The 26,184-nt window shown below is 35.8% G+C and overlaps 4 protein-coding genes across 5 annotated transcripts in view; 3 read left to right on the forward strand and 1 right to left on the reverse strand.

Annotated features, from left to right (window-relative positions):
- Positions 1–26,184, reverse strand: part of LOC119074555 (protein sprint) — a 167,043-nt gene extending 140,859 nt beyond the window's left edge. The window contains exons 1-3 of one of the 2 annotated variants that reach the window (XM_037180745.1): positions 25,688–26,184; positions 18,800–18,951; positions 11,065–11,119 (exon numbers count right to left, since the gene is read on the reverse strand). In XM_037180745.1, coding sequence (XP_037036640.1) covers positions 11,065–11,119; positions 18,800–18,861 — 117 coding nt within the window. In that variant the 5' untranslated portion in view covers positions 18,862–18,951; positions 25,688–26,184. Of the gene's footprint in view, positions 1–11,064; positions 11,120–18,799; positions 19,110–25,687 lie in introns of both variants that reach the window. The other variant, XM_037180744.1, reaches the window with a different exon arrangement.
- LOC119074697 (general odorant-binding protein 19d-like) lies at positions 65–1,250 on the forward strand. The gene is made up of 4 exons (XM_037180983.1): positions 65–199; positions 262–423; positions 883–1,028; positions 1,095–1,250. The coding sequence occupies exons 1-4, from the start codon at positions 137–139 to the stop codon at positions 1,171–1,173; spliced, it is 450 nt and encodes a 149-aa protein (XP_037036878.1). The 5' UTR covers positions 65–136; the 3' UTR covers positions 1,174–1,250.
- Positions 4,171–5,712, forward strand: LOC119074699 (general odorant-binding protein 28a-like). Its single transcript, XM_037180987.1, has 4 exons — positions 4,171–4,258; positions 4,320–4,490; positions 4,541–4,680; positions 5,562–5,712. The coding sequence occupies exons 1-4, from the start codon at positions 4,205–4,207 to the stop codon at positions 5,638–5,640; spliced, it is 444 nt and encodes a 147-aa protein (XP_037036882.1). The 5' UTR covers positions 4,171–4,204; the 3' UTR covers positions 5,641–5,712.
- On the forward strand, positions 16,970–18,747 carry LOC119074660. Its single transcript, XM_037180941.1, has 4 exons — positions 16,970–17,278; positions 17,785–17,969; positions 18,177–18,421; positions 18,486–18,747. The coding sequence occupies exons 1-4, from the start codon at positions 17,079–17,081 to the stop codon at positions 18,672–18,674; spliced, it is 819 nt and encodes a 272-aa protein (XP_037036836.1). The 5' UTR covers positions 16,970–17,078; the 3' UTR covers positions 18,675–18,747.

The following is a 26,184-nucleotide window of genomic DNA, read 5'->3' on the forward strand; positions in this document are numbered from 1 at the left end:
GCAATCATCAGAAATATTTAGCAGAATTTGTTGTTTTCGCACTAAAATTTTCTATATAAACAAAGTCCGCAGTTGAATCACAACTTAGTCAGTGAACAAAATTGAAGCAAAGAAAACAAAATCAAAAATATTAAAAATGCAACAATTTCTCTGTGTGACTATCGTTCTGCTATTCGCAGTTCTCAGCAATGTACAATCGGTGATTAGTGAATTGTAAATCAAATGTAAAGCAAAATTCAAAGAAAATTTCGGGCTTTTTAGGATATGTCAAAAGAAACGGAAAAAATTTTGGCTGACATTGGCATTTGTAAGAATGAAACTGGAGCATCAGATGCGGATATAGAAGAGTTACATAATCGTGGTATTCCTACAACTAAAGTGGGCAAATGCTTTAACAAGTGTATGTTCAATAGGCTTGAAATTGTAAGTTACTTGAATGACTCCAAAATAACATGAAATTTAGTAGATTAAGTCTTTGCGTGAATGCAGTCGTTGCCTTCAGCCACAATCCTCATAATTGACAAAATACAAAGCTTCAAATAAGGACATAATCTATTACCTTCAATTTACTTGGCCAACGAAACTAGCTGAACTGCCGTAATTTGAATGAGAGCAACGCACTTCAAGCGAAATTGCTTCGAGTGACAGTTGCTCAATAGAGTGCTATTTTGTATGAAAAAAGTTTCCAGATTTTTTTTACAGTGTCAAAATATGTTTGAAATACTCTCCAATTTCAGTACTCTATTTAGAGTACCGCTCATGCTTGAAGTGCGTTGATAAGAGCCAAGTGTCATAAATAAAACCAAAGAATTCTGCAAATTACGGCAGTCGATGGAGTCTGCGTGGTTTTCGTCTTCCCTACAAAAATTTATTTGCTTTCAGTTGAAGGACGGTAAACTTTCACCAGAAGGTCTAATCAAAGTTATAGAAATGGACAAATCAGATTTGAGAGCAAAAGATGGAAAAACGCTTTTGGACTCCATGAAGGATATCATTGGTGAATGCAATAAAGTCACCGATACAGATGAGTAATTTTGTTCAATTACGTTTTGGTGAAAATTTGGTTTTTGCAAACGTTTCTTCTTTGTTGACAGATGTGAGCTTACAGCTAAACTACGGACTTGTCTGAATGTAGCCGCTAAGAAACGAGAAATCTGCCCAAATGTGTTTTAAAATTTTGTAAATTTGGAATTTATGGACATATTTGTCATATGAACTGCTTGTTTTAACATAATAAATATTGAATACGTTAATAGTCAATTTATAAGATTGTTTTTCTACTCTAACTATCGGTACAGTCAAATACAATTTGCGTGTTACACAGCAATGTAAATGTCGCTTTGCTCATATACATTTACATTGCTTAATCACACAAAGCACAGTACGTACATGATTTCAAAATTTTATTTTGACGAGTGGGATTCCCATTTGGGTCGCGGGCTATAACATCCATGCTCGTCAAAATAAAAATTTGGAAGCACGGATGTAATGTCTTTCTACGTATAATTTAAGTTTAACAAGTCTCAAGGGGCTAGATAAACCGACAAAAAGTCTCATATAAGATATAGATTCTATAATATCTTGAATAAAAATCACAAACCAACTGACCGACTTCTGTTATATCTCTGATAAGACTGAGGATTGAAACATGTTGTTAAACTACGTAACTTGGACCGTAGCGGCGTTTTAGTCCAAGAAACACCAAACATTTATTGACAAACGGCGAAGAAACAACATATAGCATTACACCACGTAAGACGTAAAATGTTTGTTTCGACACTTTAGTTTTTGATAGCACAGAAGAACTTAACGAGTGTAATCCTAGTGTACTATTTAGGGGAAGAGAAAAGTGAAATTCGACATATATTCTGAGTTGATAGTTTTTGTGGTTTATTTTGATATTTCATTCTTATTGAGGACTTGTGCCCTCAACGAAATTATCGTGGAATCAATTACCAATCACAACAACTCCCAAATCAGAAAACTTGTAGAATTTCACTACACTGGGACTACACTGGTTAAGGTCTAAAAACTAAAAATTAGAATATTTGGTTATCTACGAGGGTAAAGCTTGTACGTCAATTGCGCGACACTTACACAATTCACAGCTATTACGATAACCTCCACAGTGTTAGTGCCTGTTCAAGGCAAAAATTAGAGACATGGCGTAACATACAACTAAATCGAAAATCCTTTATTTCCACCTCCTTGGCCCCGCTTATCAGCTTATCAGTGCCATTTTCGGTATAAAACAGGAAGCGATTAAGATGCTTCGCATCCAAAATTGGTAGTTCCTCATCATGAAGTTAATAATATCCGAAGATGCAAAACCTTCAATAAATTGAATATTAACGAGTATTTACCCCCTCATGGCAAGTCATTTCCCACGTGACGTTGTATATTAGATATGCCGATTTGAAATGGCATTGTGGTTTTGCCTCCCATAAACAGAGCCAAAGCCGACACTTCTCAATTTGAATGTCTTTAGACCCGTACGAAGTACTGGGGTCTTATGCGTTTACGCATACATCCGTAACACGTCGAATTGGACTCCCTGAGTAAGGGGAAACCTATTGTGGTTGTCTAGAGATGCCAAATCAGTGAAAAAAAAAGTCCGTCTGTCCGTCTGTCCGTCTGCACGATAACTTGAGTAAAACGCATCCGATTTTGAAAATTCTTTTTTTTCCCGTTTGGTAATATCAAAAGACAGGCTAAGTTCGAAGATGAGTGATTTTGGATCGACCCTTCCCGTGCTGTGGCCCAATAAGTGCTTTACGGTTTTTCGAAGATATCTCCGGACATTCAAACGTTACACTTGTAACTGATACGTCAACTAAAAGGTATTTACAATACCGATCGACAAAAGAAAAGTTTATGGAAATCGGATGACCGACTCGTGAGTTAGACCCATTGGTGTGAAACAGGCACAGGGCGGCCAGCAGTTTTTGCTTGTAGGTCGGCCACATTTCAACATATTTCGTCTGTTTTAGCTTTATTAGATAGGTATTGACCGTACCAATCAGGGAAAAAAAAGTTTTTGAAATTATGTTCTCCGGAGCGTGAGCTAGGTCTCTTGGAGTGAGCTCTTATCTGGCTACTCGGCCGTACAGTGAACGTGGAGTATTTTGTCAATACCTCGAGTAAATTTTGACCGAATTTCATGATTTTTGTTTGTTTGAAAGGTATTAACGAATGTAAAGCGTCGGTAAAATTTCCGGTCTCCTAACAAAATGGCTGCCGGTGGCCATATTGGATTTTAATAAAAGTGATATATATTGGGAAAAATGATGCTTAGAGAGTTTCTGTTAACATGGAAATAATTTGTTATGTGTGTGGGGTGTTTCAGGCATTCCATATATGGACATCTATATATATCTATATTCACCTATATTGAGCTATATACAGGCATATAGAGCTATATAATAGCATATTCATCTGTGAAATGTTTATTTATAGGAAAATATAGGTAAATATAGCGGTATATAGCTGTATAAATAGGAATTTATGAAATTTGACTTCGTACGGGGCTGTCTATATTGCCTCCGGCAATTTATTTGTTGATTTGTTGCAAGGCAAAGAGTGGATAATGCAAGTGATTTTAAAGGGCGAATAGCTTTTCAGTAGAGAATGAAGTAAAAGAAATGAAGAGTTTCACAGTAAAGGCTTTTGATACGAATAGGTGTTTCGTACGGGTCGGCGTTAGCTATGTTTTATAATAATATACAATTTCTACAGTTTAAACTAGACTAGACACATTCAATGGTTCGTCAATATGTTATCGTCATTGTATCACATAATGTAATGATTGCTACTTTCATCAACAAAACCTCAAAACCTACACGCACGGAATTTTGAAAACCGACACATTTTCTGTTTCTGTGTTTTACTTGGGTTTTCTCGATTTCTCAATATAAAATTCAATGCAAAATTTAGAAAAACACCGATAAGCCACCAAGCATAAAATGTGTCGGCTTTCATAATTCCGTTCATGTAAATTATTTTAGATTCTGATTCATAAATTCATCTCAATTAGCTTGAACAAAAAAAATCAATTTTCATGGGAAAAATTACTTTTTTTTTGAACAGACGACATTACAATGTTTAGAGGGCACCATAAAAATATAAAACAGAACGATTCGTCAACTGCTACTCAGTTTAACTTGAAAAATTAAATCGAAAATAACAGAAAACTAAAATATTGAAAATGAATCGTCTAGCTGTTGTGCTGACCATTGTATTTGTCACCATTGTAACATCGGTAAAAGATCATCGTTTTTCAGACGAAACCATAACAATAATAAAACACGAATTGTGTTCAGGAAAATTCATCATCAGAAGAACAAGGAGAGAATAAGTTCAACGATTTGATAGCTTGTAAAAACGAAACTGGTGCGTCTGACATAGACATGGGTCGAGTGATAATTCGTGCAAATCCGATCACACAGACAGGAAAATGTTTGACTGCATGCTACTTGGACAAACTCGGAATAGTAAGGTTCATACAAATGTTTAACGGATTGTTGCAATCACGTTTCTTTAGATGACACAAGAAAAATTCGAACCAGAGAACATCCTGAGTTATTTGGATGACGTAACATTAGTTGGAAGCAATGGCAAAACTCTCGACAAAGTAGTTAAGGAGATAGCTGACGAATGCAAAGCAATATTCGATACCGACAAGTAATTATAATATTCATTTCAATCCTGAATTAGAATCGGATTGGGTCGGACAACTTGTGACCTGGTTGTATGGAACACACGGAGTTGCGATTGTGGCAGGGCTTATTTTTGGGAATTTATTTTCTGAAAATTCCAAAAAATCCTGAAAATTTTGGAGCGTTTTCAGAATTGTCAGTTTTAAAATTCCTAAATATAAGCCTTGGCTTCTGGACCTTTGCCACCGTATAGAACTAATGAAAAAAGACGAGTCCATTAGTGGCTTACTGTATACTGTCCCAAAACTCCAGGTCAGACGTGTGGGCCGAAACATTCCGATTCTTGAGTCAATTCGCCAAATCTTTGAACAGTCGGGATTCAAGCTGTCAGCGATCCAAACAAGCCATGGCTCAAATGAATCCTCGTTCAATTCTGAAAATATCGTGGAACGACTTTTTTCCCGAAATTTTTTTGTTGGGATGACATGGCCTTTAGAAAAATTTACTCTGGAGTTGAGTTGTCGTGAAAATCGTTTTTTATCAATAGCTCCAACATGCGAGAATTGAATAATGTCAAATTGTGCACGTTTATGAAGGTCGATGAGCTGAATATTATTGACCAACAAACGCCAATGTTCGACCTACCCAGCCGCCACAACAAGTGAAAAACCTCGAGAAAACCGAAATTATTGAATGGCTCTGGACGGTTGGGAGAGTTAGTAGCAGGAACCTCTAACAAAAAAGTTGTTCCACGATATTATCAGAATTGAACGACGACTCATTTGAGCCATAGCTCGTTTGGATCGCCGTCGACTTGAAGCCCGATTCCATATAAGCTGTTCGAAGTTTTGGCGAATTGACTCTTAATGCTGAAATATGGAACCTAACATCTTCACTGATTTGCAGATGTGAATCCGCTGCCAAAATTTTGAACTGTTTGAATGCTTCAGCTAAGAAACGTGGTTTCTGTCCAAATGTGTTTTAAGTTATACTTGAGTCTGAGTGAAAAGCAATTGTAAATTCTGATTAATAAATTAAATAAAATCAAATTTTTTAAATGAATTTGATAAGGCGAACAATACTTTAAACGGACACGGATATGGGCACATGACGCACTTCGCTAAATACGTCCGCATATTCTACATCATTACAGTAATCGATAGTTGTGCTATTACAACGGATACCATTAGATTCGCCCAATTCACTCAAAACGAACCTGCATCCTTAGCAATAATGACCTCTAATCAATAAAATAAATTCTTCCTTTTTTTTCATTTATCTACACATTGCAACGAATTACAAGAGATGTAAGTAGATTCCCCCTTCCGAAACAACATTCAGTTCACCCTAAGATTATATTAAATAATCATTTACCATAGCTGAAACTAACATAAAACAAAGCTGAAACGATCAACTAAACAAGATGAACCAAGAAAAATCCAATCCATTACGTTTAACGATAAGTGTTTACTTAAAAACACCTGCACGTAGTCGAACCGCATTACACCATGTAAGGTTTAAATAGGAAAACGCAAATTCTGTGCCATAGTGCCTTGCCATATCATATACAAAAGACATACCATCCACGTATAAAAGAACACCGAGTAAACGATCAAGTTCATCAACAGTAATGATTGTTGCAGTGAAGAATATAGAGAAAATTAGTCCAAAAGCTTAGTGCAAACATCCCATCAATCCATTAGAGTTCACAGAACCTGGCGAGCAATGGATTTTATTATGATGATAACAGGGGTGGCTTTTCTGTGTGTGTACGAACAAAATATTCTTGTACTTAAATTAAAACATAAGAACAACAAACAGGGAGGTAATCATGGTAAATGGTCTATCTTTACTCGTGTATATATTGTGTTCGTTACACGCTCTTCGGTTTAAGAAATGGGATATAATAGACAAGACAAATTAAGTTTTTTATGATAAGCCTTAAACGTTGATACAGTAGGTTTAAAGCGGTGTTATTATCCGTCAAGTCATTTTCAGAATAAAATAAATTTATATTCTCTCTCTCCCCCCTTCAAAGTTAAATGTTCCAATGCAAATATTTCGTGTGTACCGTACACACATTTCTGGTTTACTCTAGTATGAAGTGAATCCATTAAAATTACACTTCGTCTTGTGCACATAAATGAAATATGTCATTTTCGCCTAAGAAATGGTTGGAATCGTTAGAAGTTGGAACGGAAATTGGCCACACAATTTGTGATGAGAATAATGTTCATTGTTCTGTGGGGAAAGGCACTTCGGGGGGAAATGATTAATTTCGTTTTTGAAGAAGTGCACTGCATAGCATTTTGATATTTGTTAGTTAAATGCCATTTAATTCAGGAACAATATAATTGTCAGGCCACACTTATACCAGGGTAAACTTTCAGGGATGGCAATAATTCTTATTATCAATATTACTATGGAATCTATTACTTCTAATCTTTGGATCGAAATTTTTGCACATTGCTTATTTCTGTCGTCGAAGTCGGAGTGCGATAATATATATCATAGCGGTCCGTAAAAGGTTAAGACAGAAGCTGTATGATTGGCGTGTCTGTAGTTGTCAATTCGTCCACCGACGTAATTTTTGACAGTGAGCAATGGTAATGTCATAAGAATATCAGATTCTTACATCTCAAGGCTTGCCCGCCTTGAACAGCTGTCCTATGTATAGGTTAGAGTTCCCATATGTTTGTCTTATGGGAACGACAACCTACAAAGATTTTTGTTATTGCTCGGCATTTAATCAGAAGAGCTATTAAGACTTAGGTGGGCAAAGAGTCCTGGGCTTATTATTTGGAAATTTTCGGAAATTTCTTAAGTCAAAGGCAGTCAATTTTCAGCATAAATTAGCTTCAGCTGTTTTTCAGCTGATCCATACAAACAATCACAACCGTTTATACGTCTTTATACGGTTTTACCACCATCATGCGCGTGCGTGTAGCAGCTTCAACCGTATGAACAAGGAAAACCAGTTTTGATTGTATGTGTGGATCAGCTGAAGCAAATTTATGCTGAAAATTGACTGCCTTTGACTGTAAGATTTTTTTTTTTTTCACGTGAACCGTCGGAGGGAAGAGAATCGATTTCTCTGTTTGTTTTCGTCAATTTAGCAATTTATCTGTAGGCATTTCAGGTGGGGGTATTTTCAGTAATCCCAAAGGTCATTGTTGTGGGATTTTACCGGTAAGGACACTTTCGCACCGTCATATCTAAATTCTTCGTCTCAGCACGCCGGTTACGTCGCAAAAGTAGGGGAAAGGATTAAAATCAGCCATTTTTCACAATGTTCATTTTCATTCCGGTTGCTACGGAGACGTCAGAGGTTAATAGCAAAATTGGGCCTGGATTTAATCAAAAACATAGCTAACAACGACCCGTACGAAACACCTATTCGTATCAAGAGCCTTTACTGTGAGACTCTTCATTTCTTTTACTTCATTCTCTACTGAAAAACTATTCTTCCTTTTAAATCACTTACATTATCCAATCTTTGCCTTGTTATCATATACAATTAAATTACCGGAGGCAATATAGACAGCCCCGTACGAAGTCAACTTTCATAAATTCCTATTTAAACAGCTATATACCGCTATATTTACCTATATTTCACTGTAAATAAACATTTCACAGAGGAATATATGCTATTATATAGCTCTATATGCCTGTATATAGCTCAATATAGCTGTATATAGATATATATATAGATGTCCATATATGGAATCCCTGAAACCCCTAACACTTAACACATTATTTCCATGTTAACAGAAACTCTCTAAGCATCATTTTTCCCACTTTATATCACTTTTAATAAAATCCAATATGGCCGCCGGCAGCCATTTTGTTAGGAAACCGAAAATAGTACCGACGCTTTACATTTGTTAATACCTTTCAAACAAAAAAAAATCATGAAATTCGGTCAAAATTTACTCGAGATATTGACAAAATACTCCACGTTCACTGTACGGCCGAGTAGCCAGATAAGAGCTCACTCCAAGAGACCTAGCTCACGCACCGGAGAACATAATTTCATAAAATTTTTTTCCCCTGATTGGTACGGTCAATACCTATCAAATAAAGCTAAAACGAACGAAATATGTTCAAATTTGGCCGACCTACAAGCAAAAACTGCTTGCCGCCCTGTGCCTGTTCCACACCAAGGGGTCTAACTCACGAGTCGGTCATCCGATTTCCATAAACTTTTTTATTGTCGATCGGTATTGTAAATACCTTTTATTTGAAGTATCACTTACAAGTTTAACGTTTAAATGTCCGGAGATATCTTCGAAAAACCGTAAAGCACTTATTGGGCCACAGCTCGGGAGGGGTTGATCCAAAATCACTCATCTTCGAACTTAGCCTGTCTTTTGACATTACCAAACGGGAAAAAAAATAATTTTCAAAATCGGATGGGTTTTACTCAAGTTATCGTGCAGACAGACAGACGGACAGACGGACAGACGGACATTTTTTTTTTCGCGGATTTGGCATCTCTAGACAACCACAATAGGTTTCCCCTTACTCAGGGAGTCCAATTCGACGTGTTACAAACGTATGCGTAAACCTATAAGACCCCAGTACTTCGTACGGGTCTAAAAATCGGAAGTAAAATCACCGATGCTACAAAACGTGCGAAATCTTATTTAATTCAACACATCAGCATCACCATTCAAAAAGAAAACCGTGGCTTCGATTTTGGGCACAATTCCACCATCGAAAGGTTTGAAGGAGGTGTTTTATCTTTAAACATTCTAAAAGATAAAATAAAATAGAAATGGTCTATCAGTCGTGTTGGAATTCTTATTTGATTGACACACTGTACATACATATGCTCACTTTAGTTCGATCTGTGTAATCATATGTCAATGTTACGTTGAGAAATAAAAGTTCTTCTTGTTTGTACCGCCTCCGGGTAAAGATCGTCTATTATTTCGCTGAACAGAATTCACAAATCTCACAGGTTATGGGCCCAGCACTGCGTTTTAGGAAAAGTTTTAGTATTTTTCAACATTTCTAAGTACTAAATTCTTAAAATTTAGAAATTTTCAGAATTTTTTAGAATTTGAGAACTGAAATTCGAATTAATAAACCCTCGCCAGAACTGACACTGTTCACTTGATTCGACATTTTATTTAAAATTATCTTCAACCTAACATTTTTCTCAGCTTTGAAACAAATTATCAAGTTGTTGAATGGGATGCTACACCATTTCCATGGCAGCTCCTCTGTAGAATGTATAAACGTTGTCGGCGAATAATTAATAATACATAACGGTGGCCCATAATTAAATTAACAATTAGCAATCTTTTACGTGACGAGAAAAAATTAATGACAATAATGACCCGGTGGTGCTTACTGCATAATTCCTAATTGAATCAAAATTGAATCGATGTTGTTGTTAGACAGATTTACAATCTGATTCATAGTTTTCATATAACAAATGTTATATTCCACATTTTGCATAATCGATGCATACGCAAACTCATATACCTACACACATACACTCCCATACCTTCCATTTTCTCCTCTTCAACGAACGCTATTGTATAAAATGAAACGAAAATTATCTACATTTTGGCGTGATTGAATTCATATTCAACAATGAATGGATAGAAACCCACACACACATACAATATCCCATGTAGATTGTACGAGACATATTCACGTAAGAAACAAAACATCGTTTCAAGCTATTCCGTATCAAACGAAAAACTTTATGAATGGTGTAAAGTTGTTAGTGAATTTATGTATTTTTGGGGCCCTAAAATGTTTTGAATGGTTTTAATGGTTACATTATCGCAATTTTCTTCATCTCATATCCACGCCAAGCAAAGACATTCGGTGTGTTATGTATGTGTATACCGTCGCTGGTTATATATACGACATTACACGATATAAATTCTGTGAAAAGTTTTTGTTCAACAATTCCTTTTATATATCATGTTAATCCCTCGGGAAAAGAGAATATTTATAAAATGTTTAATTGATTGTGAATGACACTTTATTATTTATGTGGAACGTTTCTTACCACTTTTTCTATTGTTCGGGAATGAAATAGTAATAGGAATGGAAGCGACACTTTTGTGCCTACCCTCTTTCACTTACACTTGCGATGTATATACCGCAAAATCCCTATAGGGTATAACATAAATATTAAATTTCATCATTTGCGTAAAGGTGTGGTGTAATGCTCCAAAAATACAAAGAAGAACATAGACATGGTGTTCTAACACGTTTGGGAGTATAACATTTCCAGATAAAAAGCTCTTAAAAACCGGCTACTCAGGCTGGAGAACATAAATGCACTCGAGTATTATATTTTTGATGTTCAGTGGATGTGTATGGGAGGTAAAAAAAAGTCACAAGGAAAAGGAACGGATCCAAATGATAAATTGGTTTCACTTACCGTCATATAAGCACTTTGGGCACGCGGTGGCTGAACATCGTTGGTCCCACGTTCCCTGAAAGATATTAACAAAATGAGCAATTAGGTTAAAGTCTCAACATTAAATGTTTTTTTTAAAATAATTTCGTTTGCGTTCTTTCAAAATTATAAATGTTTTCGCGTTGTGGATTATAATCCATTTTATTAACATCAATCAAATCCGTCATCCCATCATCGTTCATCATTAGAGAAATTCCTCCTATATGGAAAAAAGATTTGGAACACGCAGACTGCAGACAGTATATATCCATGGTAGGTGTAGACGATTTATATGGAATTTTTTCTTCTTCCTTTTTTTTGGTGATTTATATTAAATGTACCTGTCGAGTACGATGACACTTTTATGAGATTTTGAAAAGTTTGGATTTAAGTTGATAGGGTGGAAGTTAATCACTTTTGATTTTGGTATCGTGATGTAACAGAAGATTTGGCTAAAAGTTTTTTAATTTAATTTTGAAAAGCAAATCGTTGAGAGGACTTCATCGTTTTCATTTGTTTTGGTGGGTGATGTGTTGATCACCAATCAAGAATAATTGCCAAAATATTTGTGCTTGAACTCTCGAAAATTAGAAAGTAAAATAGAAATTGACTGAGAAATACCGGATTTTCAGCAAATTTATTTCTTTAGATTGAGCTATTGCATTGACCATAATTAGTAAACAAACTTTAAAAAAAGTGAGTTCAAGCATTGCAATTAGGAATGGCTGGTCTGACTCCAGTGGGAGCAATATATACTGTTACAATTTCAGCTGCAATATCCTCGCAAAACAATAGACTAACATTGGCTTGTTCGGTATATGCTTCTAATGTAAGTTGAAGCACGGGGTTTTGGTAGTTAATCGACAGGGTGATACGATTTCAAAGACATTTTATGCTACACCCTAATTTAACCACAGTTTCGATAAAAAAAACATTCCCTGAATATGTGATCACGTGACAATGAGAGTTGACGATTCTATGTTTCTTCATGTCTAATGACCAATGCTCTCACGGTTAGCTTCGATGCTAGAGAGAACTATGGCCTGTTTTGTGTGAATACAAATGAGCAGTATTCGCAACCAAACTTAAAACGTCATTGCCCTTAATTTTCCTCAAAATTAAATTTTTATTCAATTTTTCACATGAAAGATTTTCCCTTCGTTCAATTAGATACCAAATATTCATCTGTTCATATGGTCAGCATTCTTCATTCGAATAAAACCTTTTTCTAATAAGCCGATTTAAATACCTACCGTTTTTAGCATCGCTACATTTCATTTTGCTACGAATTTTATCTTTACCCTTCCCTAAAGAACAACTCTGACTGGAAGAAATTCTATGAAAGGAAAATAATATTCCATTCTACACAGTTTGAAGAATGTAAAGTTATGCGAATTCTTCGAAACAAGATTGTGTGTTTTCATGACAGGGTATTTATATCTCTACGACATTATGTGGCTTTAAGGTTACACCAGAACTGCATTCAGTGCGGTTAGAAAGGGTATTAGTGTCTCATTGTAAAAGCATGGCAATTAGAAATAATTTATGGTTCTTGTATAGTCGTAGTTTTAAAGTATTTGGTAAAGTTTCAGCGTGCACAGTACAATGCTGAATATTGTGACGGAAGAACAAATAATGAATTCGCTTTAATTGTACTCTCCCATCCCTTTCTCTAACATTCAGATATTTATCAGGCAAAGTGCAATCAAACGGTCACAATGGTATCCAGTGAGTGCCCTAACATAACAATGAAATAACTGAAATTTTGAAAAACATTCCGATCTTTATCCGAAAAAAAAACCATTTCAATTAAACTTTCGAACAATTTTTCTTCGCTGTCTACTGAGGGCTGCAATTTTAGATATGGAAAATAACTGAAAATTGTCGTTCAAATACTCTCTGTACAATATGGACAAAATGTTGAATATAACAAAGTAGGAAAATTAATCATTTTCCCTTTTTTCGTTCGCCAATTTAATGTTCGTATACAATTCCCGTCCGGTGGAAATGATGTGGATTTTTAAAAAAAGGAGAAATTTTCATTGCGTATCTTGAATTGAAAGAAATTTTTATTTAGATCAAAAAGACATTTCGGAAGAAGCAGGTTCTCGATAGAACGAAACGATGACTTGAAGACTTAAATAAATTAAATAAAATATCAGTCGGGTATTTATCACTGGTTACATCTGCTGTTAATACTAAAAAAAAGAAATTTGTAATTTGGATGAAGCGAAAGATGCACGACGAAACGTTGCAAGATTAAATAATCTCCACAAATAGAACTATGACAAATTGTACTTTTCGGAAATATTCCATAAAAAATATCGATTTTTTTCATTCGTAAACGGCAAGCGTGTGTACACATCTGATATTTCGCACAAAAAATATCAAATATTTCTTTCATAGCACCACTCTTTTAAGAGTGATATCGCCAAAACTTGAACCAATTTGAAAACAATGGTTCGGCGATCCAGGCAAGCTATAGCTCGTTTGAATCGTCTTTCAATTCTAAGAAATAGGGATCTTTTAGTTTTTCTGTTAGTTTCCCATTTTCGGCGTGAACACGTGAAAAGTCATAGCATGTCAAGGGGTGGTGAAAACAGGTTTTTTGTGTTAGCTCAAGATAGACATGTTTCTAAAAGTTGAAAACTTGTAGGAATATAGGTCTTTGGCAGACCTTCATAAAGAGTATAATCATCGGTATGGGCTGCCACCCGTTCTATACTTATGACTCAAAATATGGTCAATGTTTGGACAGTCCTACTGGCTTGCAACAGAATTTATCTGCGGAACTGACTATAGGGTGTTGTAGCTGGACTTACCCTCTTTCATTCGACGTATAAAAAACCCCAGATAAATTCTGTTGCAAGCCATAAAGTTAGTTGAAGTAAAATGTCGCTCCAGGAGGCCCATATTTTTCAGTGTTTTCAACTTGTTTTTGGTCTTCAAATAGGCTGGAGCGATTGAAATGAAATAAACTAAATCAAAATTACATGTTCAGCTCAAAATTGTCCTGAACCGAGCGATCGTTGGTCTTGAAAATGTTGCTTTCCTCCTACTTCGTAGTAGGTGGAAAACCTCATTTCTTTGACTTCACAAAATGAACAGAAACTCAATTGTTTGCTACGAATATAGGTTTCTTGCTAAGCAGAGATGCGCAGCGTTCTTCTACAGTCAATAAATGGTCACTCAAGATGTAGTTTGTGCTTCACTAGAGGTCACACAATATGGAAATGTGTGTATAATCAAGTTTTTTATATGTAAATGGACGGTGCGCATCTCTGCTTAGCAAGAAACCTATATTCGTAGAAAACAATTGAGTTTCTGTTCATTTTGTGAAGTCAAAGAAATGAGGTTTTCCACCTACTACGAAGTAGGAGGAAAGCAACAGTTTCAAGACCAACGATCGCTCGGTTCAGGACAATTTTGAGCTGAACATGTAATTTTGATTTAGTTTATTTCATTTCAATCGCTCCAGCTTGTTAGAAGACCAAAAACAAGTTGAAAACACTGAAAAATATGGGTCTCCTGGAGCAACATTTTACCTCGACTAACTTTATGGCTTGCAACAGAATTTATCTGGGGTTTTTTATACGTGGAATGAAAGAGGGTAAGTCCAGCTACAACACCCTATAGTCAGTTCCGCGGATAAATTCTGTTGCAAGCCAGTAGGACTGTCCAAACATTGACCATATTTTGAGTCATAAGTCTAGAACGGGTGGCGGCCCATACCGATGATTATACTCTTTATGAAGGTCTGCCAAAGGCCTATATTCCTACAAGTTTTCAACTTTTAGAAACATGTCTATCTTGAGCTATCACAAAAAAACTGTTTTCACCACCCCTTGACATGCTATGACTTTTCACGTGTTCACTCCGAAAATGGGAAACTAACAGAAATACTAAAAGATCCCTATTTCTTAGAATTGAAAGACGATTCAAACGAGCTATAGCTTGCCTGGATCGCCGAACCATTGTATTTATTTTCACCAAAATTAGTTCAACTTTTGGCGATATCACTCTTAACTTTAAATCGCATTTTCTCATTTTTTTTTTTATTTTATTTATGCTCATGCTCAAATAAAATGTGAAGAAAACACACACAGCGTATAGATGGAATTTTTCGAATCCATATCCTCTGGGATGAACAAAACAGGAATAAAGGATCAAAGACAATTTCAATGTGGCTTTATGGAACGTACATAAAATAAGGAGGGATATCCAGTGTCTTTTGATTATGCATAAATAATATACATACAGGGAGAGATAGAGGTACGCATAGACCGACCGTGTGTATGTGAAATGTACGTTATCCCACTGAATGTGCAAGGATATTATTTTCAAGTCAATATTGACAACAGAAAAGGAAATTGGAAAATACTTTCCGCATCAGTGGAATCTGGAATAGTAAGCGGAAGTGAGTGCATTTTGAGAAGACTTCAGTCGGAAAATTGACCGACACATTGTTAAAACATTTTCATGGTAAAATCTGAGCATTGTTTCAGTTTTAAAGTTTAAGTTGAAGAGGTTATTTACACTCGCAACGAACAATTTCGAATCAAACTAACCGAAACACTTCAAAATTATCACTCATAATTTCTTGCTCCAACCACCAAAAATTCAAGGTTAATGAATGCTGTAATGGAAATGACATAATGCTACCGAACACAATACTGAAGAACTAATTGAATTTTCTTGCAAAATTCACTGGATTTAATCGGTGCTACAGTACAAATCATATTGGTTTGTTATGGAAATGGATGACATCCATTGGATGTTGCAATGGCAAATCGACGAAAATTTAAAATTATTTTTTTTTCTTGGAATATTTTTTCCATTGCAATCGCTTTTGCTCGAAGACATACAGAAAAAAGCGTATGATGTTCGTTGAAGGGAAAGAAACATCAAATGTTACAGATTCGATTTGACGATGTTGGTATATCGCGACGCTCATTGAAGGCAGTAATGAGGTATGATGGCTCGTATTTTTATGATGTTTTAAATCGTAACAGAGTTGGTTTTAAGTTCGGATGCATTTCGTGAAAATATGGTATATTGAGTGTTGAGGAAGAGATTCGCTTGTTACGAGATCTCTGAGTTCTGCAATAGAGATGAGCTGGTTATCCAAAATCTTGGTGAAAAATCTTGATCCACACGAACCTGCGGACTTTAGGTTCTTAAAAATGTATTTCGGGGTGGGTTCGAGTCGTGTCTCGATTTCCTCGGGTTTCAGGTAATCGGGTTTTTAAAATTGACCTCTGTTTGAGTCGACCGTTCACAAATTTTTTATAAATCAGTTAACCCCAGCAGAGATTGTAGACTGATGATTTAATTGAAATACAGTCGGCGACTTTCAAAAAAGTGACGCATTTTGTTTCAGCTGTTTTTCATCTGATCCACTCATACAAACAAATTTGTTATGCTCGTTTATGCGGGTGAACAATGTACACGCATGCTTCCTTTAAACCGTTTAAAGACGAAAAATCTTAATTGTTGCTGAAAAACAGCTGAAACGTTTGTGTCACTTATTTTAAAGTCGCCGACTGTACTTAATTTCCAATAAATTAAGTCTGAAATAAAAATTGGGAATTTTTTCGTGACAATGTGTGACTTTGAACGTTTCAGTGGCTCTTCATTATTCAGCTTTTCAGCAAAGAAAAAACTAACCAGACAAAAAAAAACCTCAAGGCTTTACCATCCAAACCCAACCGTAATTTTCAATTAAATTGCCACAATATGTGATGTTCACACATAATGATTTTGAAGAATAACACACAAGCGCTGACATTATTTTATAATCCAACATCATCAGAATAATTGGAAATTGAAATTTTATAAAAGTGAAATCAGTCTGAAGATTTTTTCTATTAACAAATGTTAAGTCGAACAGAAAACAAGCACGGAATGATTTCATTCGTTTGTTAGCGATATTTTTTACAACATTTTTACAAAATCAAAGACGAATATTGTGTTGGATTACAGACAGTTCGGTCGAAATGGCTCTTAAAAGTTTAGTGTTTGTGGTCTTGTGTGTGACGGTAAATAACAATGTTGTGAACGCAATAACAAGGGCGAATCCGACAAGTGCAGCCCTTACGGTGAATAATGAAATATCCCCGGTTACTATACAACCGAATAAAGACCTTAAAAGTGGTGAATCGAGATTATTTAACGATCCATTACCAGAGTATTACAAGTAAGACGATTGCTGATATAGTGATAAAATAGACTAGTTCCTCCACTTATTCAGCTTCAAATCAGAGGAAAAACAAACAAAGGCTGTTACTTACACATCAGTAAACCATATATCATAAACACCTATGCAACCCCTTAAACAAAACACACTTTTTTTGTATACCTACCAAATGTAACAAAGGACAACAATTTGTGCCAAAAATCACCCCTAAAAATAATCAATTTATGATGTTATTATTTCCTCATACCATTCGGACATGGGCAGCAGTGCTACATATCATGCTGTATATAACACAATATGTGTCCAAGCCAGAGATTCTTTTTTTTTCCATCCCGACAAAAACCGCCCACCCACCAAATGCACCCAAACAGAAAATAAAAACACCATAAATACATTGCCCCTGCACACACCCATGGAAAACATGTTACACACACACACACAAAATATACGCCACCGGATGGCCGACGTCGATAAATATAGAAAATAATAAATTGTGAAAATTCCAGAGGACCAATGAGTAGTGCTGAATTGGATAGAGATAGGAACCGAGACAGGTATGGATTAAATCGACCTGATCCCGTTGAACATCGTGACGGTGGTGGATTTGTAACTACATATGGATCGGCAACGTATGGAAATAATCGATATACGCCAGCAACAGGATACGGGAACAGAGATAGAATTAGCGTTGGTATGTTTGCCGTCTATGGAACTCGTGAATGTTTTTGATATTTTAGTGAAAATATGTGAAAAATTCAGAATATGGTCGAGTTCATTCTCCATTCTGTAACAGAGTGTCATATTATGCAAAATATTTAAAATACAAATGGGATGATGAGATACAAAAGGCGAAAAAGCGAAACAGGAAACTGAATGAAAATAAATCATTTTTTCACAGGACACTACGGCAATAGCGGCAGCAATTACTATAGTGGATCAAGCGGATATGGCTACGATAATCCAAGGGGATCGTACGGACCGCCACAAGTTGTAGATTATCCACGTTATGGCTATGGCAGTGGGTACGGCAGTGGATACGATATTCATGAAAACGCAAATGGATTAGATTGGGGTACAAGCGGTGGATACGGCGACGGAGTGTACGGAGTTGGAGGATACGATGGCATTAATATCGGCGGAAAGGTGAGTAACATTTGTCTTTCATTCGTATGCATACGAGACTGAAAAGGATATTTGGTATTTTCAGCATATATCCAAAGCACATTTGATGCCATTGGCTGGAGCTGCACTGCTAGGAATTGCAGCGATTTTAGTCGCCAATCCGATGTTATTACAACTCGGTGTTGTATCCGGTAAGCGGAAGAGACGTGATGTTAACGATGAGAAGAAAAATTATTCGCAGCAATTAGCCTACAGTGGACATGATAGACGATGAAGGAATGATTTGCTAGTTTGACGGGAATGTAACCGCAGTCAATATTTATTTAGTAATAAAAACAGAAACAGAAAATCGAAACAAAAAATCGTTTTGACCAAGAAATTATGTAATAAATCACGTACCTGATAACGACACCATCATCATCGGCAGTTAAATTGTTGTCGCTTTTATTATTATTCCACATTTGAATATAACAATTCCTGATAACGGAACACGATAAACACAACTCATAAAACGCGTCGAATATTTCGATTCGGTATTTGATATCACAAAACTGGAAAATATTTTCACAAAATTCACTCGATAAGCTTGACGTGTTCTTTCGGTAACATTAAATGAACAGTGTCAATATTGCCGGCATACAAAACACATAAACAATTAAGCGTTAAGCTGTTACCTCGATTTTTGTAAAATTTAGTTAGAAAACATTTTCTGTAAAAAAAGAGTTATTTTCACCAATTAAATTTCTCGCCATAAATGAGTCCCTTTTACGCTACAAAAAAACCAAGCGTACAACAAAACCACCGCCACAATATTCACAATAACAATGACAAATTGTTTCTTCGCTCTTTGCTGCCCTTTTTCCATATCGAAAAACATACAGAGATAATGCGTGTTGGGGGGTTAAATGTGTTTAGATAAATTGTAGGTACTAACGAACTCGGCACAGGGTATATCACGGGCATGAAAATAATTTCTTTATATGTACAAGGTGGGATTTACCTTATTTTCTTCCCTCAATAAGACATGAGAAAGCGATTCGTTAATGATTGGTCGAATGACATTTGTAGGGAGAAAATTGCAGCACTTTCTCTCCCGTGGGGAGAAAATAGAACTTTTCTTACTTGAACTGTCACTTCGTTTATGTTTTCAAAAATGGTAAAGTGAATTGAAAATAAACAAACGACAGTGCACCATATAGTAAAGAACACTGAAACAACATCGATATCGCACTACTGAAGGAACATTGAAATCGCACTCACTTCGTTGGAATTTTCTATTTTCTCCTCTCGTTAAACAGAAGCATTTGTTAACCTAAGAAAAAACGTTGGAAATTACGTTTCGAGGATGTTGTTTGTGCCCAAAGCGTAGCGAGTGCAACATGTCATCTGAGAAAATGAAATTTCCTACTTTTATTCGGATATCAACACATCAATTTCCACGACAAAGGCATGAAAATGACTATTTTCACGCCTGTGTTGTGAAAATAACTATTTCTTCCATTCATTTCCCGGTCCCGCTGAAGGCTCTATTTCTCGGTAACCAAATTTTTTGCTAATAGTAGGTTACAGTGCACCCTGCGAAAATGATTCATTACATGGGGGAACAATTTTGAGATACGAGCAACTCACAAGTGTGTGTTTAAGCGCCAAGGTTTGAAAACTGTTATTTTGACAAGGGTAGAGTTTGCATATCCGAGCCGAAGGCGAGGTATGTAACTACCCGCGTCAAAATAACAGTTTTCAAATCGAGGCGCTTAAACATACACGCGTGAGTTGCGAGTTTCAAAATTGTTCCACCATGTAATGAATCATTGCAGCAGGGTGCACTGTATTCTATTTTATTGCTTGCCCATGCGAAAATTGATTCTTACATATCAATTTCTATAAATAGCAACAAAAGCTGATTTAAATACAACTATCTCCGTAGACAAAATCAACAAAACAAATAGAATTTTTTTCGGCACTATAAAACCAGTACACATCCGAAATCGGCTCATACTTCTTCATAAAAATATCCCGAAAATATTGGTATTGGTACAGCAGTATTGGTACTGCTGTACCAATACCAATATTTTCCGTACCGAAAGTGATCGAAGTGATCACACCATAGCAGGTGCCATATTGTCATTGAATTGTTATTCCGTTCCATGATAATACATTCTAAGCAATGATTTCGTTGTTTTTGTTATTTAGACGAAAATTTTTGCAGTGAAGTGAAATGAATTGTGTCTAAAATTAATCAATGTGTGAAGTGTTTTCGAATTGAAGTGAAAAATACGCAACTAAAAGTGCTCGCCATGTGTGTTCATAACAAACATTGAAATTATTGCTAGAACAAATATGGCTGACGCTTTCAGTTTTGTGATTTTTCTTTTTAAGAATTGAAATTCTTTTGCCACACTGAACTCTCGCCACTGCAAAATAATTGTCCAAAAACACAAAACATCAATAATTATTCCCGTTTTCATGTTAGAGAGCATAAAATATTTCAGATGACGCATTCGCCTTCATATGGCTGCACCCCACGAAAACTGATTTTACATGAATGACTCGAGCACCCTGCGAAAATAGAGATTCCCTGACGAAAGTGTCACGCAAATATCCCTCATGTAATCGACCATTTTCGCAGGGGCCAAATTGATATGTAAGAATCAATTTTCGCATGGGGCAAGCAATAAAATATTTTCCCAGTAACAAGATTACCACGATACGGCATTCGCATTATTTCCATGCCTGGTATAATCGTTTGAGACAATTGCATTATACAGCGGTCGACATAATCATTAAGCAGCAAGCAGAACTATCGGCGCCAAATATAACCGAAAGTGTACTTTTCGATTCGAAGACTATATTGTGATGGTCAACCATCATAACTTTACTCATTACTCAGAATTGAAAGTTTAAATAAAAATTTAATCAATTTATATCAGATTGAAAAAATGTGATATTTGTAGACAAGTTTAACTGTTAATTGAGGCGAGACATATTTGGGTGCACCCTACGGTGTGTGTGTTATACATTATGGTATGAAATGTATGACCACCGTAAGCCATCATAATTTCATATAAATTTTATCATAAACCCAGAAAAAAGAACGACAAACATTTTATGTTGCTTTAATTAAACATAATTGAGGATTATTATGAAGATGTTTTGTGAATAAGACTAGCCGGGTTAAAATGTACAACGAATGAATTAAAGTTAATCATTTTTCGGAAAGATATTTATCTAAATTTCGGTTATTGTAGCATAAAATGCTCAAGCTGCTGTTTTTGAACGAAATTATTAATTTTTTGTTTAAATATGAGGGTAGAACGTACAGTGAATATCCCATCGCTCTCCAAATGAAAACACGGTTTTCGCAGTTCGCAGTGTTTACAGATTGCGAATTAAGACTTTAATGCGGATTTAACGCCGGACTGAATTGTTCATCAAAATTGAACAAAACGTTGCTACCGTGCATCTCATTATTTAACATTTTTCGGTCCACAGATAAACAAAACATTAATAAGATGATCACGGAAATCGGAAAATGCACACAAAACAATTTTTCATTCAAGCATTCCGGAATGTATACCAGTTTGTTGTATTACAATATTTATACACACAGAAGCAGAGCACACAGAGCGCAGCATATTGTGCATTATATCGGGTAATAAATCGAAAATTGAAATGGTAAAGAACGAATAAATTGTCGAGATGAAGGAAAAGAAAAATAAAGTTTTTGTACAACGAAGCATGTATAGTTGTATGTACATTATGTGGAGAGACGAAAAACTTATGAAACGAACAGTTGAACACGTGCAATGAATCATAAATAAGTGCATCAGATGCCGCTTTTATAAAAACAAAACAAAAAAGTTTTTGTTTCTTTTTCGTTATAGAGTACGGTGCTGTTTTTTTCGGTCTTCCTTGAACAAACATATAGGAGGAGTGGAAACTAATTGACAATGTCAGATTTTTTGCAAAACATCGAAAAACGACAAAATAGTTCTTTATCCACCAAGTGTAATACGAAGGTATTTTGTCGGATTAAATGTCTGATTATCAATCTGACACAGTGCGGAGGTTAACAATGGCAAGATCATGTGTGGTAAATTTCCCATCACACGACATGTTGTAGATACCACCTTTCGGAATGTCAAGACACAATCCCTTTCCCTGTTCCCCACTTTTCTCACATTGAAACGATCTCTTGACCAGGTTTTAGTACTGCGGGTTCAGTTTCATTTCAGCTTAAGAAAAACGTTTTTCACGCACTAGTGCGAGAGAATCCCATTAAAAAGGTGTCACGGAAAGTTGAGAATTGCGTCCAGGAATTGCGATGGTTTTTTGTCTTTTTTGTAACACCTATGGCACGGTTGGTTTGAAACGAGATTAAATAGGGACGGCCGACCACCAATATTTTTTTTTCATATTTATAATAAGTGATGGACAAGAACTTCACACAGGAAAAAATTAGCCCAAACCCCTGAGCCGTTTCTGAGAACCAGTGGATGCGACTACCACAAGCAGTCAGGTACAGCCTGAGCACATATTTTAATTGGGATCGGTAGAGGGAAAAATTCTAAGATATACTGTGTAAAAATTATTGCTTTCGGTCATTTGCTCTCGGAGCAATAACTGTTGAAAGTCAAAATTTCACCATTTTCGAAGAGTAATATATCCCTGACAAAGTGACCGACCCAGCCAGTTAAGATTGATTCTAGACGCGGTTAGTAAGCTCTTTCGAATGACGAAAAAAAAAATTGAAAATATTCTTTTTTGTTACATTTTCAGAGAAGTTACTTTTTCCGCTACCCTCGGTGAAATTCGGCCACTTCTGTTCCTTTCTGGTAGCCTTATTTCAAACTAATTTGTCGCTTATGTTGTAGCCTGAAGAATAGGCTTTTCAACGATACCAAACATGCCATACTTGATCCCCAACAAGTACTGTTGATGATTCAGTTTTTCAATCGAAGTCACTACTCGCAAATCTGAAGCCCTCGAAAACGAAATTATTAAATTTCAAGATAATATTACAATTGAATGTCTTTTACTCAATTATATGTATGGTACCGACTCAGAGAGTCATTAAAGTCCACTTCTTTTCAAAAAAATCTTTAAATTTAATAATTTCGTTTTCGAGGGCTCCAGATTTTCGAGTAGACTGACTTCGATTGAAAACTGAATCATCAACAGTACCTGTTGTGGATCAAGTATGGCATGTTTGGTATCGTTGAAAAGCAAATTATTCAGGCTACAATATAAGCGACAAATTAGTTTGAAATAAGGCTACCAGAAAGGAACAGAAGTGGACGAATTTCACCGAGGGCAGCGGAAAAAGTAACTTCTCTGAAAATGTAACATAAAAGAATATTTTCAATTTTTTTTTTCGTCATTCGAAAGAGCTTACTAACCGCGTCTAGAATCAATCTTAACTGGCTGGGTCGGTCACTTTGTCAGGGATATATTACTCTTCGAAAATGGGAAAATTTCGACTTTCAACTGTTGTTGCTCCGAGAGCAGATGATCGAAAGAAATAATTTTTACACGGTATATCTTAGAATTGTGTCCTCTACCAATCCCAATTAAAATATGTGCTCAGGCTGTACCTGACTGCTTGTGGTAGTCGCATCCACTGGTTCTCAGAAACGGCTCAGGGGTTTGGGCTAATTTTTTCCTGTGTGAAGTTCTTGTCCGTCACTTATTATAAATATGGAAAAAAATTATTGGTGGTCGGCGGTCCCTATTTAATCTCGTTTCAAACCAACCGTGATGGAGTATACGACCTATCTAAGATTGAAACCTTCTTCTGAGAACATATGTAACGATCGATAAAGCGAAAAACTGTTGAAAAACCAGAAATATTTGAAATTTTTTATTCACAGTCTTCACATGGCAGCACTACAGGACCAGACTGGCCATACTTGGAAAATCAAAAGTGCGCCTTTTAGAATTTTATTGAATTTGCTATGTTGTTGAGCATTTTTGCGCCTTTTCCTACTTTTTTTTTGGTAGTGCCAGGCCGGCCCTGGCAGCAAATCGTTTTTATTGAGAAATAATTCGGTCAATTTCTTAACACTTTTAGGGATTATCATGCGGCCGTTGTACTTTCGTTAGCTGAAAAACTACTGGGGAAAAGACCTCTAGACTGTCTACGAGTTCCAATTAAAAACGGCATTCGCTGACCTCTAATAGACAAGTTGCCACAGTCAATTGCCTTTCTTGATCAAAACAAATGGAATCAACTCTCTGGACAAAAAATGTTTCCTACGTAACTTACTATCTATCTCGATGATTCGAGAAAAAAGAAGTGGAGAAAATGGATATGAAATTTGATTTTTCTATACATTTGCTATAGTTCCATTTGAGTAAGGATAAGTGGGCTAGCTTCTCTTGGGGGACAAGCACCTGCGTGCGGTTATACTTGAGCAAAGATCATTGACTGTTTTTGGACATACATTTTCCTATATTTTTTTGAAATTTTGCTAGTTTTCCTAATTTTCATATTTTTTTCCTAATTTTTGAAAAAAAAAATTATAAAAATTTGAGGAAATTAGGGAAAATACAGAAAAATGTGGGAAATTATAGGAAAAGGTTGTGTTCTTGTCAAAGAGAGGTTTTAGTGTTGAGGTTTTTATACTTAGTGTACGATGACTGATAGTAGTTTCAAACCAATTGGCTCTATAACTGTCCTAAATTTTACCAATATCCTTCATATTATACATGTTAGCTTGTTCGATTCTGACAATCATTCATATAGCTACATGCTACAAGCGAGTGCATTGAGTGAAGATTGATCCACACTCGCACTCTTCAATATACCATTTTCTCTACATTTCGACACATAAGGAATTACGCACATTATTCATTTAGGTGTGCAACAGTGCAACGCACAACAATTTGTAAAAAAAGGAACAACATGTGTTTACAAAACGTGCTGAATTCCAGTTGAAAACAACGTGAAATTTGAAAGTCAACGACCGTAACAACATTTTTCTCACACAGTTCTGTTACACAATAAAGTGCATTATGCAGAGCAGTTTTATATACCGAGTAGAGTATACCATATAGACCATACAGTTATAACCCTATTTAACATTGTTAACAAAATTCGTAGACTTGAGTGCCTTGGACCGGCATCAAATATAAAATTAATAAAAACAAAATGATTCACTCTTTCTAGCTAGCTAGTATACGTACGCACATTGCGCACGATTCTTTTCAATAAAATAAATTGGAATCGTTGCTGTAAGTAAACAAACAAACGGAATAAAGAAATTTGAAACTGCAACTTTTACATACTCGATTTATGTCATGTTATCGCTAGAAAACCTCTTCAGTTTTAACTCATTTATTATTTCACTGATAAGAGCGACCTGATTATCGATTATCAAATGAAGATCACATTGGGACACCGAATCGAATTTAAAAATAAGAAACTTTCACCGCATGAATCATCACGTTTCCGCGTATATCAACACTTAGCTTGCACTTTTTTCAAATCTTTATAAACAGTTTCTCGTTTCGCATTAGGGACTCAATTAAAAAACCGTTCTTTGTTTCACATCGGCTCTGTCAAATGCACGAGAATATAATCCACCATATTTATGTCACATATTACGCACGTTTTGTTTACGCATCACAACACTTTTTTATCAGCACACATTTTAGGTAAACAAAATGGCACTGCATGTAAACATTTCAAATCATTTGAAGCTGTTATCACCGCGATTATTCCGTATGCGCATATGAATGAACACCACGAGCACCGAATTTGAGTTGCAACTAGTCAACCAGTT

Source organism: Bradysia coprophila, unplaced genomic scaffold, assembly GCF_014529535.1.
Source record: "Bradysia coprophila strain Holo2 unplaced genomic scaffold, BU_Bcop_v1 contig_151, whole genome shotgun sequence".
Taxonomy (NCBI): domain Eukaryota; kingdom Metazoa; phylum Arthropoda; class Insecta; order Diptera; family Sciaridae; genus Bradysia; species Bradysia coprophila.